Genomic DNA, 18349 nt, shown 5'->3' on the forward strand with positions numbered 1-18349 from the left:
CACAGTCACCCATGAATTAATGGTGTGGAAACAAAGAGCTTGCATTTATATAGCATCTTTCATGACTTCAGGATGTCCCGAAATGCTTTACAGCCAAAGAAGTACTTTTGAAGTGTAGTCACTATTGCAATATAGGGAAACAGGACAGCAAATTTATAAACAGCAATGAGATAAATGACCAGATAATCTGTTTTAATGATATTAGTTGAGGGTTAAATATTGGGCATAATATCAAAACTACAAAGCTTTTGTTCAATTAGTGGCACAGGATCTTTTATGTCCATCGAAGGAGAGTTAGGATCTCGGTTCCACATTTCATGCAACAATGCAGGACTTTCCAAGAACTGCACTGAAGTGTCAACCCAGATTATGTGCTCAGAGTGGGGCTTGAACCCAAGACCTCCTGACTCAGAGGTCAGAGTTCTACAACTCTCTCATCATCATCATCATCATCATCATCAAAGGCAGTCCCTCGTATCGAGGATGACTTGCTTCCACACCAAAAAACTCACAGGTGTTTCAATGAAGGATCTAATACTCCAGGTCCCGAACTACATATTAAAGGGTAGAAGATGCCTGTGCGTGGATTTTTTTTAATGTGTGGTGGCCATTGCACACCAGCCACCACACGGGCTTGACAGAGCTAGGTCTTGGTCCAGTGGCAAGGATTAACCAAGATGGCTGGAGACCAGCTCTGCTGCACGGACCCAGTACGCACACATGTCGCAGTGTGGGTTGGCCCGTGCTGCCTCTGGGCCCACGCCTCTTCTGGCCACAAAGTGCAGTCCAGCTCACTGAGGAATTTTACTCTACATCCGGCCTTGAAACCCTCAGGGACGAGAGATTATGGACATTCCTATATTGGCAGCTGGACTGTCATCAGTACAGGATTGTGTAAAACACACAAAGACTGTTATATTCTCCACCGTGTCACACACACAGAAAAAAAACATTGGCCAGATTTGCTGCGTCTGATTCTGGCCTTGTAGGAGCTGAGCCACTTGTACCACTTGTTAATGATAGCAAACCAGGCCATGCTCCAAAGCCAATTCCAGTTACTGCCAGGAACAGCCAAACAAAGACTTTCAAAGTATTCACAAATGACACACCCACCCACCTCACTGTCCGGCAAGCTCACCTTTAGTTTCTCACAAGCTGGACACTGACTGTTATTTTTTTTTTTTACATAACCTTTATCGAGACTTGCAAACAATTGCATGCGTGATCTTGCCAAATGCAAAGCTGGTTCAGTGATGCCACCACGTTAACTCTCTAATACGCCAGAAAATGGCTTTGCAAGATGCACAAATGATATATAAACCAATGTTGGTGATGGGGCTTGTTGTCATTGCCTGATATATGACTATCCAGCTTCTTATTAGATGACAGATATTTTCAATCTCTGTCTAATATTACAGGAAATAGACCAATTCTCTTTTACGTAACACAACATTAAAGAAACATCTGGCACTTATGAAGCCTCTATCAAGACATGGCTAATTTAGCATATTTGGTCAGCAATTCAACAATTTTTAAAAATAATTCCAGGAAATGGGCGACGCTTGCAAGGTTGCCATTTTATTGCCCGCTCCTAGTTGCCTTTGAGAAGGTTGTAGCGGGACAACTTCTTGAATCGCTGTAGTCCGTGTGGTGATGGTCCTCTCGTGTACAGAGGGTACCAGCCAACTGTAATATATACACACACGCAACCCTCAAGGAAGCAAGTTTTCCCTCCTTCAGTTGTTCACCTTCATTGACGACCTGGTGGAAGTCATGAAAATTGACAATGTTGTCTGTTGACTTTGCCACCCTCCCTATAGAGTATTTAACTACCCATCTGGAAGACAAGGGCAACAAAATAACTGAGCAGACCCAGTCATAATTGAAAAGGCAGTAGAAATGTATGCACTCTCTTAGCATAGAGTAGATTGAGTCAATAATTATCAAAAAAGATGGGTCTTGTTGTTCACCCACTTCCACTATCATAACGAACTCTTGGATTACATAGGAACAGGAGTAGACCATTCAATTAGAATGTTCACGACCTTGGCATCTTATTCGATCCCGAGCTGAGGGCCCAATTTTGGCCATGACTTGCATCAATTTTTTTGGAGCAAGTTGTTTTTTTCTGGCCTAAGTTGAAAAATGCCATTTTCCCCCCAAAATTTACTCCAGAGTAAGTCAGTTAGGTACAATTTTTTTTTTCGTTCAGTTTTTTTTTCCCAAAAGGGGGCGTTCCCAGACACTTATGCCAGTTTTAGCCATTTATGCCACTTTGGTCAGCTAAAACTTACTCCAAATCGACTTAGGTCAGCGTATGTGGCCAGTTCTGAAAAACCTTGCAGGCAATTAAGAAATCAGCACAGGTTAGTACATATAAAGCACCAAGACTTATAAAGCACTAAACAAAGCACAAAAAGTAATAAGCAATCAATCAATCAGTAACAAATAAAAAATAGAAGTTCTACCTTTATGCCAGAATCAAGTTTTTTTTTTATAAAAGTTCCCCCCCCCCCCCACCAAAACACTCTTTCTCCCCCACCACCCCCCCCCCCCCTCAAAAACATTTCCTCTCCCACTGCCCCCCCAAATACACTCTTTCTTTCTCCTCTCCTCCCCCCCCAAAACTCTCCTCCTCCTCCTCCTCCTCCTCCTCCTCCTCCTCCACCCCGCCCAATCAAAACTCTCAAGCACAACCAATAAATAAAAAATAAAACTGAAATCCTACCTCGGCCCGGGAACTCAGCAGGCCGGCCGGGGATAGGGTGCGGCAAGATCAGGGCGTCCCTTCGGCCGGAGATAGTGGCTGCGAGCATCGGGTCCTGCTCACAGCCCACAGGACAGGCTGGGAGGGCAGGAGCATGCGCGCCGACTTCACTGCGCATGCACGCAGCTGCCTGCACTGTTTTCGGCGCTGGCCTGTTGCCCCACCCCCCCACTTCACAATGCACACCACGCTGGGACTCCGGGGATTCGGAAGAGCAGCCAGGATGGGTGACTTTTTCTGGCGACGTTTCCAGCGCGCAAAGTCGGTGCACTTAAGGCAAGTGCGCCGAAAGAAGGCGTTGGGCAAAATTGAGCCCCGAGTTTCTGACCTCATATCCTTGCCATCACAAAAAGCATAGGAACAGGAGTAGCCGATTCAGCCCCTTGCGTTTATTGCACCATTCAATTAGATCAACTCCATTTACCCATGATTGATCCATATTCCTCGATACCTTTATCAAACAAAAATCTATCAATCTCAGTCTTGAAATTTTAACTAATGCAACATCCACAGCCTTTGCGGAGACAGTTTTCTGGGTATCCACTACCCTTATTTCACTCCTGAATGGCCTGGCAGTAATTTTTAAAGATGTGCCGCATTGTTCTGGTTTTCACCTACCAGAGAAAATAGGTTCTCTGTATCGACCTCTGCAAATCCCTTTATTATTTTAAACACATCAATTAGATCACCACTCAACCTTTTAAAAAGGGAATACAAGCCAAGTTTATACAACCTATCCTCCTAATTAGAATCTTTGGGCCCAAGTTTCGGCATCTGGTGAAAACGGTGCACCTCCGAGACTTACGTGACCTGCCTGGGCTCGAAGGTGCGCCGGAATATTCTGCAGCAATTCTCCGCTCCTCCTGGACTGTGGCATGGCGTGGCACAGTGTAGTCTCCCTGGGGAGGAGCCTGCATGCAGGAGGGCAGGGCTAGGGATCATGCCACCTTCTCAGTGCCGGCAGCGTTGCACAGGCACGTTGGAGCATGTGCGCCTGCGCAATACCTGGGGGGAGCGTGGGTACCGGGAGGAGGGGGCCGAGGGGGGAGCGTGGCAACCGGGGTGGGGAGCGTGGCAACCGGGGTGGGGAGGGGGGGGGAGCATGGAAACCGGGGTGGGGAGGGGGGGGAGCGTGGCAACAGGGGTGGGGGGGGGGGGGGGGGGAGCATGGCAACAGGGATGGAGGGGGGAGCGTGGGTTGGGGGGCACTCAATGATCGAAGGGCCGGAGGAGAGAGCATGGGTGCCTCCTTCCAGCCTCTCCCTCACCCCACACACACACCCTCCCACCCCCCCCCCCCCCGCCCACACATACCCCCTCCCACCCCCCCGCCCACACACATACCCCCTCCCACCGCCCCCCCCCCCCACACACATACCCCCTCCCAGCCCCCCCCCCCACACACACACCCGCCCCCCCCCACTCCCACACATACACACACACACACAGACACACCACACACACACACCCCCCGCACCCCTCACTGTCAGATAGAGAGAGAGAGAGAGAGAGAGAGAGAGACACTACAGTGAGAGACACTGACAGAGACACTTTCCCTTCACATAAAGGTAGGACTCCTATTTTGTATTGATTGATTACTTATTACTTTGGTCTTGGTGCTTTAGGTGCAGGGTTCCTTCTATTTTTTATTAATTAATTGCTTATTAATTTTTGTGCTTCGTTTAGTGCTTGGTGCTTTAAATGTACTGCTTTGTTTAGTGCTTAGCGCTTTAAATGTACTTTGCTTCTTTAATGTTGTTGTGAAGGTATTTATGGAAAATCCTCTAACTTCCCTTACCCCCCGCTGTTGTGATGTTGATGTGTCCTTTGTGTTTAATGCTTCCCACCCGCCATCTCTGGCTGTGCCTGCACTAAACTTGACTCAAGGTAAGGTTTTTCAGAACTTACAAAAGTGGACACTTACTCCATCCTAAGTTAGTTTGTTGTAAGTTTTCACTGCCGAAACTTGCAAAACAGGCCTGAGTGGCTGGACACACCCCCTTTTGAAAACCTTACCTAAAGCCAACCTAAACTAACTCACTAGAACTGGAGCAAACTAATATCCGAGAATTGCAATTTCTAACATACTCCAAACTAAACTAGTTGCTCCAAAAAACTAGGAGCAACTCCACCCGAAACTTGGGCCCATAGAATGGTTACAGCACAGAAGGAGGCCATTCGGCCGTCGAGTCCTTGCTAGCTCTCATAAGAGCACTTCATAAGAACATAATAAATAGGAACAGGAGTAGGCCATTTGGCCCCTCGAGTCTGCTCCGCCATTCAATATCATGGCTGATCTGATCCTGGCCTTAACTCCACTTCCCCATCTGTTCCCCATAAACCTTGACTCCCTTATCTTTCAAAAATCTGTCTATCTCCACCTTAAATATATTCAATGATCCAGCCTCCACAACTCTCTAGGGTAGAGAATTCCACAGATTCACGACCCTCAGAAGAAATTCCTCCTCAATTCCATTTTAAATGGGCGATCCCTTATTCAGAAACTATGCCCTCTAGTTCGAGATTCCCCCACTTCAGCCAGTCTCACTCCCACGCCCTTTCCCTGTAGCCCTGCACATTTTTTCTTTCAGGTACTTATCCAATTCCCTTTTGAAAACCACGATTGAGTCTGCTTCCATCACCCTTTCAGGTAGTGCATTTCAGATCCTAACCACTCGCTACGTAAAAAAGTTTTTCCTCGTTACATAGAAACATAAAAAATAGGTGCAGGAGTCGGCCATTCGACCCTTCGAGCCTGCACCACCATTCAATATCATGCATTTCAATACCCTATTCCAGCTTTCTCTCCATACCCCTTGATCCCTTTAACCATGAGGGCCACATCTAACTCCCTTCTGAATATATCTAACGAACTGACCCCAACAACTTTCTGTGGTAGATAATTCCACATGCCCACAACTCCGAGTAAAGAAGTTTCTCCTCATCTCGGTCCTAAATGGCTTACCCCTTATCCTTAGATTATGACCCCTGGTTTTGGACTTCCCCAACATCGGGAACATTCTTCCTGCATCTAACCTGTCCAATCCCGTCAGAATTTTATACGTTTCTATGAGATCCCCTCTCATTCTTCCAAATTCCATTGAATACAAGCCTAGTCGATCCATACTTTCTTCATGTGTCAGTCCTGTCATCCCGGGAATCAGTCTCGTGAACCTTAGCTGCACTCCCTCAATAGCAAGAATGTCCTTCCTCAGATTAGGAGACCAAAACTGTACACAATATTCAAAGTGTGGCCTCATCAAGGCCCTGTACAGCTGTAGTAAGATCTCCCTCCTCCTACACTCAAATCCTCTCGCTATGAAGGCCAACATGCCATTTGTCTTCTTCACCGCCTGTGGTTCTTTTGCCAACCACTTTGAATCTGTGTCCTCTGGTTCTCAACCCTTCCACTAATGGGAACAGTTTCTCTCTATCTACTCTGTCTAGACCCCTCTATCAAATCTCCTCTCAATCTTCTCTGCTTGAAGGAGAACAAACTCAGCTTCTCCACATAACTGAAGTCCCTCATCCCTGGAAACATTCTCATAAATCTTTTCTGCTCTTTGCCGAAGACCTTCACATCCTTCCTAAAGTGTGATGCCCAGAATTGGACATAATACTCCAGTTGTGGCAGAAGCAGTGTTTTATAAAGGTTCATTATAACTTCCTTATTTTTGCCTCTATGCCTCAATTTATGAAGCCCAGTATTCCATCTGCTTTTTTAAATGCTTTCTCAACCTGCCCTGTCACCTTCAACAATTTGTGCACATATATCCCCAGATGTCTCTAAGAATGAACCCACTTTAGGATTGTACCCTTTAGTTTATATTGCCTCTCCTCGTTCTTCCTACCAAAATGTATTACTTCACACTTTTCTATGTTAAATTTCATCTGCCAAGTGTCCGCCCATTCCACCAGCTTGTCTATCTCTTCTTGAAGTCGATCACTCTCCTCCTCACTGTTCACTTTCCTTCCAAGTTTTAATAACATAAGAAATAGGAACAGGAGTAGGCCATACAGCCCCTCAAGCCTGTTCGCCATTCAATAAGATCATGGCTGATCTGATCATGGATTCAGCTCCACTTCCCCGCCTGCTCCCCATAACCCCTTATCGTTTAAGAAACTGTCTATTTCTGTCTTAAGTGTATTCAATGTCCCAGCTTCCACAGCTCTCGGAGGCAGCGAATTCCACAGATTTACAACCCTCAGAGAAGAAATTTCTCTTCATCTCTGTTTTAAATGGGCGGCCCTTATTCTAAGATCATGCCCTCTAGTCCTAGTCTCCCCCATTAGTGGAAGCATCCTCTCTGCATCCACCTTGTCAAGTCCCCTCATAATCTTATACATTTCGATAAGATCACCTCTCATTCTTCTGAACTCCAATGAGTAGAGGCCCAACCTACTCAACCTTTCCTCATAAGTCAACCCCCTCATCCCGGAATCAACCTAGTGAACCTTCTCTGAACTGCTTCCAAAGCAAGTATATCCTTTTGTAAATATGGAAACCAAAACTGCACACAGTATTCCAGATGTGGTCTCACCAATACCTTATTAGCTGTAGCAAGACTTCCCTGCTTTTATACTCCATCCCCTTTGCAATAAAGGCCAAGATAGCATTGGCCTTCCTGATCATTTGCTGTTCGTGCATACTATAATTTTGCTTTTCATGCACAAGTACCCCCAGGTCCCGCTGTACTGCGGTACTTTGCAATCTTTCTCCATTTAAATAATAATTTGCTCTTTGATTTTTTTCTGCCAAAGTGCATGACCTCACACTTTCCAACATTATACTCCATCTGCCAAATTTTTGCCCACTCATTTAGCTTGTCTATGTCCTTTTGCAGATTTTTTGTGTCCTCCTCACATTGCTTTTCCTCCCATCTTTGTATCGTCAGCAAACTTGGCTATGTTACACTCAGTCCCTTCTTCTAAGTCGTTAATATAGATTGTAAATAGTTGGGGTCCCAGCACTGATCCCTGCAGCACCCCACTAGTTATTGGTTGCCAACCAGAGAATGAACCATTTATCCCGACTCTCAGTTTTCTGTTAGTTAGCCAATCCTCTATCCATGCTAATATATTACCCCAAGCCCATGAACTTTTATCTTGTGCAGTAACCTTTTATGTGGCACCTTGTCAAATGCCTTCTGGAAATCCAAATACACCACATCCACTGGTTCCCCTTTATCCACCCTGTTCATTACTACTCGAAGAACTCCAGCAAATTTGTCAAAAATAACTTCCCCTTCATAAATCCATGCTGACTCTGCCTGACTAAATTTTGCTTTTCCAAATGTCCTGCTACTGCTTCTTTAATAATGGACTCCAAACATCTTCCCAACCACAGATGTTAGGCTAACTGGTCTATTGTTTCCTGCTTTTTGGATGCCTCCGTTTTTAAATAGGGGCATTATATTTGCAGTTTTCCAATCTGCTGGGACCTCCCCAGATCCCAGGAAATTTTAGCAAATTACAACCAATGTATCCACAATCCCTGCCACTACTTCTCTTAAGGCCCTCGGATACAAGCCATCAGGTCCAGGGGATTTATCTGCCTTTAGTCCCATTATCTTACTGAGTACCACCTCCTTAATGATTTTGTCTCATCTGCAAATTTTGAAATTGTGCCCTCTACACCCAAGTTCAAGTCACTAATATACATCACGAAAAGCAGTGGTCCTAGTACCGACACCTGGGGACCACCACTGTATAGCTTTCTCCAGTCTGAAAAACAACCGTTCACCACTACTCTGTTTCCTGTCACTCAGTCAATTTCGAATACATGCTGCCACAGTCTCTTTTATTCCATGGGTTTCAACTTTGCTGACAAGTCTATTATGTGACACTTTATCAAACACCTTTTAGAAGTCCATGTACACCACATCAACCGCACTGCCCTCATCAACCCTCTCTGTTACCTCATCAAAAAACTCAATCAAGTTAGTTACACACGATTTGCCTTTAGCAAATCTGTGCTGGCTTTCCTTAATTAATCAAGACTTGTCCAAGTGACTGTTAACATTGTCCCCACTTATCTTTTCTAAAAACTTCCCCACTACAGAGGTTAAACTGACTGGCCTGTAGTTGCTGGGTTGATCTTACACCCTTTTTTCAACAAGGGTGTAACATTTGCAATTCTCCAGTCCTCTGGCAACAGCCACTTATCCAAGGAGGACTGGAAGATTACGGCGAGTGCCTCCACGATTTCCTCTGAATCTCCCTCAGCATCCGAGGATGCATCCCATCCAGTCCTGGTGACTTATCAACTTTAAGTACAACCACATTTCTAGTACTTCCTCTTTCACTGTTACTTTGGCAGCATCCTCTTCCTTGGTGAAGACAGATGCAAAGTACTAATTTAATACCTCTGCCATGCCCTCTGCCTCCATGTGTAAGTCTCCTTTTTGGTCCTTAATTGGCCCACCCCTCCTCTTACTAGCCATTTATTATTTATATGCCTTGAGAAGATGTTTGAATTCCCTTTTATGTTAGCTGCCAATCTATTCTCATACTCTCTCTTTGCCCCTTTTATTTTCTTTTTCACTTCCCCTTTTATTTTTCTATATTCAGCCTGATTCTCAACCCGACATCGGTCATACGTGCTCTTTTTCTGCTTCATCTTATTCTTCGTCTAGACTGATGTCCGGCATGGTATCAAACACCCGCATGAATCCCCTGTTCATCTGGTCGAAAGTTACAAACCCAGACCCCCAGAAACTCTTCAGGAGTTTTACAATCAGGTCAGAGTTAACACAGCCTGCAGAGCATACTCTGGCCGCTGATAAGGGAGCCCATTCAGCTAGGGTTAGGGGCGGCGTGCTTCGGGCCCCTCCCACACAGCCTGCAGCGCACGTTTGCCAGGAGCTACTGCACATGCGCACAGACTCTAGCACTGTTTCAGGGACGTGGCTCCGCCCACACGCGTTTCGATGTGCTGCACCACAGGCCACAGGCCTCGAATCAACGGGAAGAACACGGAGGTAAGAAATCGGCACCGTTTCTGTTCTATATGGAGGTGCGCCGTACTAGCAGAGGGGGCAAACTTGGGCCCCATCTCGCTCTCTCTCTTTTCTCATCCAGTGAGCTCTGGCTATAGTTGCCCTACCTTTCCCCCTCATGGGATTGTACCTCAATTGTATCCGAACTATCTCCTCTTTAAAGGCAGCCCATTGTTCAATTACAGTTTTGCCTGCCAATCTTTGATTTCAAATTACCTAGGTCAGATCCGTTCTCAACCCACTGAAATTTGCCTTCCTCCAATTAAGTATTCTTACTCTAGATTGCTCCCTGTCCTTTTCCATAGTTAATCTAAACTTTACGATACTATGATCACTGTTCCCCAAATAGTCTCCAACTGACAATTGCTCCACTTGTCTCACCTCATTCCCCAGGACCAGATCCAGCAATGCCACCTTCCTCGTTGAGCCGGAAACATACTGATCAAGAAAGTTCTCCTGAACACACTTCAGAAATTCTTCCCCCATCTCTGTCCTTTACTCTATTATCCCCGTCTATATTAAGATAATTGAAGTGCCCCATTATTACTACTCTATAGTTCTTGCACCCGTCTGTAATTTCCCTGCAAATTTGCTCCTCTATTTCTTTCCCACTGGTTGTGGCCTATAGAATACACCTAGTAATGTTACGGCACCTCTATTATTTCTTAACTCTAACCAAATAGATTCTGTCCTTGACCTTTCCAGGACATCCTCTCTCTCCAGCACTGTAACATTCTCCTTAACCAATACTGTCACCCCCACCTCCCATCTTTCCTTCTTTATCTTTCCTGAACACTCTATATATTGAGGTATATATAATATCCAATCTTGCCCCTTTTTGAGCCAGGTCTCTGTTGTCGCCACGACATCATATTTCCATGTGACTATTTGCGCCTGCAGCTCACACACATGCACTGTAAACCTGTCTTAGACCTTCTTGTATTCTCTCTTAATCTGACCCCACCTAATACAGTACTATTTCTTACTCCAGTGCTATCTATCTCTCCCCATCCTTTGTGCTCATCCCCCTGCCAAATTCGTTTAACAGCACTTGCAAACCCCTCTGCGAGGACATTGGTTCGGCCCTGTTGAGGTGCAACTCGTCCAGCCTGTACAGGTCCCACCTCCCCAAAACTGGTCCCAATGTCCCAGGAATCTGAAGCCCTCCCTCCTGCACCATCTCTTCAGCCATGCATTCATCTGCTCGATCCTCCTATTTCTATACTCACTAGCTTTAAACCCATTCATTCAGCTCCTGGATTGCTAATCTCATTTGAGCCCTGTTGCAAGAATGGCAGAAAAGCAGAAAAGTTAGACTCGGTTATTATTGGCAACTTCAGTTATTACAAAATTTATTTCCACCCAGAGATTGATTATTGTCTTCTTCCCTTGCTCCAGTATTACATGAGCTGCTATATTTACATATTAATTTCCAGTAAAGCATTTGATACCATAGAAAGCTCAGTCTATCTGATTTTTGGAAGTATAAATTTATGGTAAATGGACATCTTACCAAATGGAGCGTTCCAGGCGGTGGATTGGGCACTAAAGCTAATTTTGCTGCAAATTGTCGAACTTTCTGATCAAAATCCATCTCACGACATGACTTAATGTGCACTGTCAGACTAAAAGAGAAGATCGCATACCTTGTAAACAATATGAATTGAACAATGCAATTTCTAACACTTCCTAAATGAACATGTATAGTAACAAAAAAATGCTAGATTTGAGGAATCTAAAAAAACATTAGTTAGCAACATCATAGAATGATTCACCAAGAAATTCACACTGGGACAACACAGGTCCAATTCCAGATCTGTCCTGTATTGGGTGGCACCAGCAACAACAACGCTTAGGACATCAATCCTGAGTAACGGATAGGTGAAAACAAGTCAGCCAGTATTTCTACTCCAAGCTAGAAGAATCGACCAGTCATACACAACATAGATACAAGGCAGAGGTTCTATACTCTAACAAGCGGATCATCTCCTGACCCCTCAATGCCTCTCCACCATCCATAATGCTCAAGTTAGAAGTGTGATAGAATACTCACCACTTACATGGATGGGTACAGCTGCAATAACACAAGAAACTCAATACCTTCCAGGACAAAGTGGTCCTCTTGAACAGCACCCGTCACTGAACTCATGTCCACCCTCTCTACCACTGGTGCACTTTCGATGCAGTATACATTATCTACCATATGCACTACAGCATCTCTCCAAACTTACTTTGACACTACTTTCCAGCTACACAATCTCCACCACTGAGAAGAACAAAAGCACAAAGATCATCATCACCTTCAAGATCTCTTCCAAATCTCACACTTCCTTGGACACCTAACACTAGTTCTCAAATCAATGCAGAGTTAAAATCCTGAAATTCCCAACCTAACTCCATTGTGAGATGATTGTCAACACAGACAGCAATGGTTCAAGGAGAAAACTCCAAACCACTTTCTCAGAGTAATTAGGGATAGACATTTCACCTAATATCATCACTTCCTCAACAAATCCAATCATTTGACGAGATAGGACTTCTGCTTCGCTGCCAACTGCCAAACTATCCAGGTGATTATAAATTACATCTTACAATGCTTTCCAGTATCTTGCTCACAAAACCTACCCTTGTTAGTAGAATCCACCTAGGATAAAGCATGAAAAACATAGAATTACATCGAATATAGGCCACAGAAACAGGCCATAAGGCCCAGTCTATGCCGGTGTTTAAGCTCCACTTGAGCTCTTCCCACCCTTCCTCATCTAACTGTCAGCATAACCCTCTATTCCCTTCTCTCTCTCTCTCATGCTTATCTAGCCTCCCCTTAAAGGCATCTATACTATTTGCCTCAACTACTCCCTGTGGTAGTGAGTTCCACATTCTCACCACTCTCTGGGTAAAGAAGTTTCTTCTGAATTACCTATTGTATTTCTTGGTGACTATCTTATATCGATGGCCTCTAGTTATACATTTCCCCACAAGTGGAATCACTCTCTCTGTTTATATTCTATCAAAACCTTTCATAATTTTAAAGACCTCTATCAGGTCACCCCTCAGCCTTCTCTTTTCAAGAGAAGAGAAAAGAAATCCAGCCTGTTCATTCTTTCCTGGTAAATATAACCTCGCATTTCTGGTATCATCCGTGTAAATATTTTTTGCACCCTCTCCACTGCCTCTATCCTTTTTCAAATATGGCAGCCAGAACTGTACACATTTATACTGAGATCCAACCTGCAGTGTCAAAATCTCATAAAAGACATTTGGTACTTCAGAGCCGAGCTAAACCTCACATGACAGAACCACTCTCTTCGCCTCTGCTAAAGTCATGGCCAGTTCTTTCTCCCTGGTACTGACCACGCAGTAAATTACGAAGGAGCACTGGTGCCACCCAAGATCAGTTAAAAGCAAGTCAGTGAGCAAACATGATCTGTGTTGCGATTTAATGAGTTTGTTGAAGAAAAAACCCCACAAAATTGAAGAATTTCTTTTGAACAAAAAAGTTCCAAAAAATAAATCATCTTCTTCAGCAATCCCCCGGAGTAGAGGATGACTTGCTTCCACATCAAAATGAGCTCCAAGATGACTGATGATACCAATGCAGGATCTACATTTTCTGTCACAGGTGGAGCAGATGGTGGTTGGAGGGATGCTCGATTTGACGTACACCCCTTCCGCTCTTTGAACTTGGCTTCCGCATGCTCCCGAAGAGATGCAAAGTGTTCGGCGCCATCTCGGATGTTTCTCCTCCACTTTGAGCAGTCTTGGGTCAGGGATTCCTAAGAGTCGGTGGGGATGTTACATTTTTTCCAAGCAGATTTTGAGGGTGTCCTTGAAGTGTTTTCTCTGCCCTCCTGGGACTCACCTGCCGTGACGTAGCTCGGAATAGAGTGTTTGTTTCGGGAGTCTAGTATCGGGCATGCGGACAATGTGGACCGTCCATCGGAGCTGATCGAACGTGGTCAATGCCTCGATGCTGGGGATGTTGACCCAAGAGAGATTGCCGACGTTGGTGCGCCTATCCTGACAATGTATTTGCAGGAGTCAGGATTTTGCAGAGGCAGCGTTGGTGGTACTCCTCCAGTGCTTTGAGGTGCCTATTGTACAGAGGTCGCGTCTCTGGAGCATATAGGAGGACGGGTATCACTACTGCTCTGTAGACCATGAGCTTGGTGCCGTTGTTTGAGATCCTGGCATACTGAAGGCGGTGTTGGACTTCCATCATGGATGTCTGTCCTTGCTGAAAGTAGGACTCCCAAGGTATGGGAAGTGGTCCACATTGTCCAAGGGCTCGTCATGGATCTTGATCATCGGGGAGCAGTACGATGTGGCAGGGGCAGGTTGGTAGAGAACCTTTGTCTTACTGATGTTTAATGTAAGGCCCAGACTCTCGTACGCTTCAGTGAAGGTGTCAACAATGGTTTGGAGTTCAGGCTCAGAGTGTGCACAAAGCATCACCTGCATATTGTAATTCAATGGCAGAGGTTGGAACAACCATGGATCTGGACTGGAGGCGTCAGAGGTTTAACAATTTTCCTCTTGTCCTGTAGATGAACTCCACTCCAGCGGGGTGTTTGTTAAAAGGTGAGATGAAGCATTGCAGCGAGGAAGATTGAGAAAAGCATTGGTGCGATGACACAGCCTTGATGATCCCGGTCTGCACTAGTATTGGGTATGTGGTGGATCCGTTGGTAAGAATCATGGCTTGCATGTCATCGTGAAGCAGGGGGAGAATGGTGACAAATTTTTGAGGACAACCGAATGTGAGAATTGAAGAATTTTTGTTTTTTATAAACAGTTGTTCAGAAAAAGAAATGGTGGTGCAAAGGACTTGAACAACCTGTTGGAGCCAGATACTATCGTCATTCAGCTCTGGCTGTCTTGCACGCATGCAGGGGAACCAGCTGTCATTTTGCAGCACAAAGTAAACTACCAGCAGTTAAAATGCACAGGCTACCAGTTCAATTCAAACAAACAAAAAAGGCAATCATATGCTAGTGCTTACCAGGAGAGACAATCCTTAAAGGCTGTATAATAAGGGAATTTGGATATCACACAAACACTAAAGGGAGCATACAGCACGGACATCAGACGGTTGTGGCCAGTTACATTCCAATGTGCTTGCCCATGTTGGAAACTATTTCCTTCCTGTGAATAAAGAATGGATTACTCATCTTCAAAGTAACATTTATTGAAATATATATTTTCTAATAAAATTAATTAATGCAGAATTATCCTATGGCAGAATCTGCAAACTGCCTAATCTACTTACCTACTCCCCAGTGAGGTAAATTTTATTTAACAAAAGGAAAGGAAAAAAAATCCACCATACCCACTGGATCAACTAATGTAGACATTGATAATTACTACAAACGCAACAAATTGGATAATGTCGGACCCGACAGGTGAGGTATTAGTCAGTGAAAAGGAAAAACCTAATTTGAAGAAAAGAAAACAGGGATATGGATGGGTCAAAATTAAAAGAGAGAGGTAAGATGATCAGAATGGTTATTCAAGATGTTACTGTAATGAACAGATATCAGATGCCTGCCCGATATCAGATTCCCGCCCTCACAAAGTACAAATTAGAACGTAAGGATAAGACCGGCAGAATGCCAGAGAAGAAGTGTGACAAGGCAAGGAAGCAGTAAATGAGGCATCGAGAGAGAGCAGTTGTAGGACTTTTATTGCTAATAAAACTGGACAGCTGTGTGTGTTAGATAATGCAAAGATTAAGAGTTTCCTCCCTGGAGCTATAACAGTACACATTGAGAAAATAGAATTACTGAAAAGAACAGAAATTAAGCCAATGATGGTGGCAGAAGTAACAATATATGGTCAAATCATGAACAATCAAGGGCACATACGTGAGAATCACCTTGAAACTTAATAGGGGATATCAGGTTTTCAATCATACCTACTTTACCAAAAACCGAAAGTAAGTTTACTAACAAAACATGGGGGTTAAGATCTGCGCAATCTGAGTGAAATCAGCTGAACCAGGCAAAAGATTTGGGAATTTTTGACGCGCGAGATACATCCAAAATCACTTTAGCTCGTGTTTTCTGTGATCTTTTACGTTAGTTTAAGATTCAATTTATCCGAAATCAGGACCCGCACGTAAAATTGCCATGTTCCCCGGGTCGATATTGAGATTCTTCGGATTGCGCTGGTTAGGGAAAGCTCTTCAAATTGCACTCATTTTCTTAGGCACATAGGCACTAGTAGGAATGTTTTAAAAGTATATTCAGATCAAAAAATATTTAATTTACTAATAAACTAACTCAAATGAAACTCAAATGGTTTAATATAGTTTTTAAAAAATCATTTTCAATTATCTTAAATCAGGTTACGCACAGGTGGGGGATTGGACACTCACTAAAAATGTTTATTTTTGGTGATAAACCCATTTTCAGCTGTATTAATAAAACTTAACCAGGTTACCACTCTTGGAGGCCGAATTTGGTGCAGGTTGCGCCCGCAGCCGCTGAGGATCCACTGGAAATGTATGTTTTCTGGGCGATTCCTCCAGAACCGCCCATCTGCCGTCCAGGTTCCGTCCGGCGCCAGATTGGTTGCGGAGGGATCCGCCAGCGTGACGTCACATCTCCCGCCCATGCCAGATGCTGCAAATCGGCCATTTTGGTGAGGGATGCTAGCCTCAGATCGACCCGCCGCCCGCCAGAAGGATCACTCGCAAAAAGCAGGTCTGATCTGGCCGTGAGTGAGGCAGCAGGGAGAAGGGGTCAGAATGCTGCAGCACTGCACGTCGCGGCTATGGTGCAGATGCTGGACCATCATGAGTGGGACTGCTGGAAAAAAGTTAGGCGGATGTTGCTTTACTTTATTGCTGATGGTCATGTTTAATTTGGATGTGATAAAAGCGGCTGGAATGTGTCTAGGCTGATGGAAACATTTTTCTTTGACCTTGCTGAAAGATCTTCATTGAGAAGCCCAATGGCGAAGGCAAAATAATGATGACTAAGTGAAGTCACATTTTGTCCATCCAAGCTGATTAATTAATTGTGTAATAGTCCTTCAAGAAGTTCTCAGGGAAGCACTACACATCACATAGAGGGCGAGAGGGTTAGGGTTAGAATGATCTATTGTAAGCCTCAGACAGCTGCAGACTCTGACAACATTTTTATTGGAGAAAAAGGGTATAAAGTTACAGCTATTCGACTTTAGGGGCAGCACAATTACAGACCAAAGTGAGGAAGGACTACGGTCAATGGAACACAGCAAGAGACAAGCGCTGCGGTGATTCAGTAGCCTACCGTTGAGGTTTCAATGACTAGACTGTCACTATCGCCTTGGTAATGTGTCTTTCTTTGTACTGAAAGGAAACTACTTCATAAAATCTGTTCTGATTCATCATAAAAGACCTGTACCCAGCATGCCTTGTTGTGGTGACGGACATAAGTTTATTCTGAGAGATGTAAGTAATGACGCATCGAATAACCCTCACAGCACAAAGCGTGTTGCGATGGCCTGATGACCGCACCCATTATACAGTACAGGCATATGTGGATGGGAAGATATTCCTGATAAAGCAGATGACCTGAGGGACAGATGTGTGTTTCTCACAAAGCACCACACATGACGTTAAAATCGGACACTCACCAAGAGAGGGTCAACAATGTGAGTGTATTTACAAGTGCACAATAACAAAGGTTACATAACATTTACACCACCAACACTCACCCCCCTACCCGCCACCACCACCTCTCCTCCCCCCCCCGCCTTGAATTGATATGCAAGCTCCTCTTCCTCGCCCCACCTACACCACGGCATCCCGCTCCACTGCCTCTGGTTGACGAGGTACTGCAGGAGGGCAGCAGGATGTCTGCAGACGTGTGCATCTTGGTGAGAAGGCAGGGGGCGCAGCCGAAGGCGCCGGGATCTCCTGCTCCTCCGGACCCGTCTGCCTTAAGGGTGTGGGGTCAGGGACTTGAACTGCGCATCCAGAAGCCATCTCTTGCCTCAACGCCTCGACGGTCTCAGTTGTGCGCTCCTACACAGTGATGAGCCGGTCCCTCGTCATCATGCTGCTGGGTGAAGGTGGCCATGCTGGTAGCTATCCCAGTCATGGTCTGGAGCATATCGCGACCTATCTGCACGCATGTCCGTGATAGCTGGACCATCTCCAGAATTGCAGAGAGCTGTGGTGAATCCTCAGGTGGATGCTCGCTCCTGGTGGGGTCTGGCATCTTGCTTGCCTTCTCGCCATGGCCTCTGCACTTGGTTGAGCTTGCCAGTGTGGAGTCAGTTTCAAACCCCAGGAACTCTGAGGCCAACGCCGAGGTTCTGCTGATACCTGGCTCACATGGCAGGAGGCTGCTGTTATCCTGTTCCTGCTCCTGGAGCTTAAGGGGCTCAAAGACAGGACCTTCTCCCTCCTTCTCTTCGTGGATCAGGGTGGTGGAGGCTTGCCATGACCATCCCGGGTGAGGTCTTTGTACCTGTGCTCTATTTCTGTCACGAGCTCCTTCAATTCATGCTCATTAAACCATGGAGCTCTGGGCCTGGCTTTGCCAGTCTTCATTGCTGATTTCCGGCCACTCATCATCAATGATGAAACGAATGG

At 45.1% G+C, this 18349-nt stretch overlaps 1 protein-coding gene across 3 annotated transcripts in view; it reads right to left on the bottom strand.

Moving 5' to 3' along the window:
* The window catches only part of dennd3a (DENN/MADD domain containing 3a), a 201493-nt gene that overhangs the window by 144848 nt on the left and 38296 nt on the right, over positions 1-18349 (bottom strand). For all 3 annotated transcript variants that reach the window (XM_070895716.1, XM_070895700.1, XM_070895709.1), the window contains exons 5-6: positions 14768-14910; positions 11279-11390 (exon numbers count right to left, since the gene is read on the bottom strand). In XM_070895716.1, coding sequence (XP_070751817.1) covers positions 11279-11390; positions 14768-14910 — 255 coding nt within the window. The remainder of the gene's footprint in view (positions 1-11278; positions 11391-14767; positions 14911-18349) is intronic.

The sequence above is a fragment of the Pristiophorus japonicus genome, chromosome 1 (genome assembly GCF_044704955.1).
Source record: "Pristiophorus japonicus isolate sPriJap1 chromosome 1, sPriJap1.hap1, whole genome shotgun sequence".
Taxonomy (NCBI): Eukaryota; Metazoa; Chordata; class Chondrichthyes; family Pristiophoridae; genus Pristiophorus; species Pristiophorus japonicus.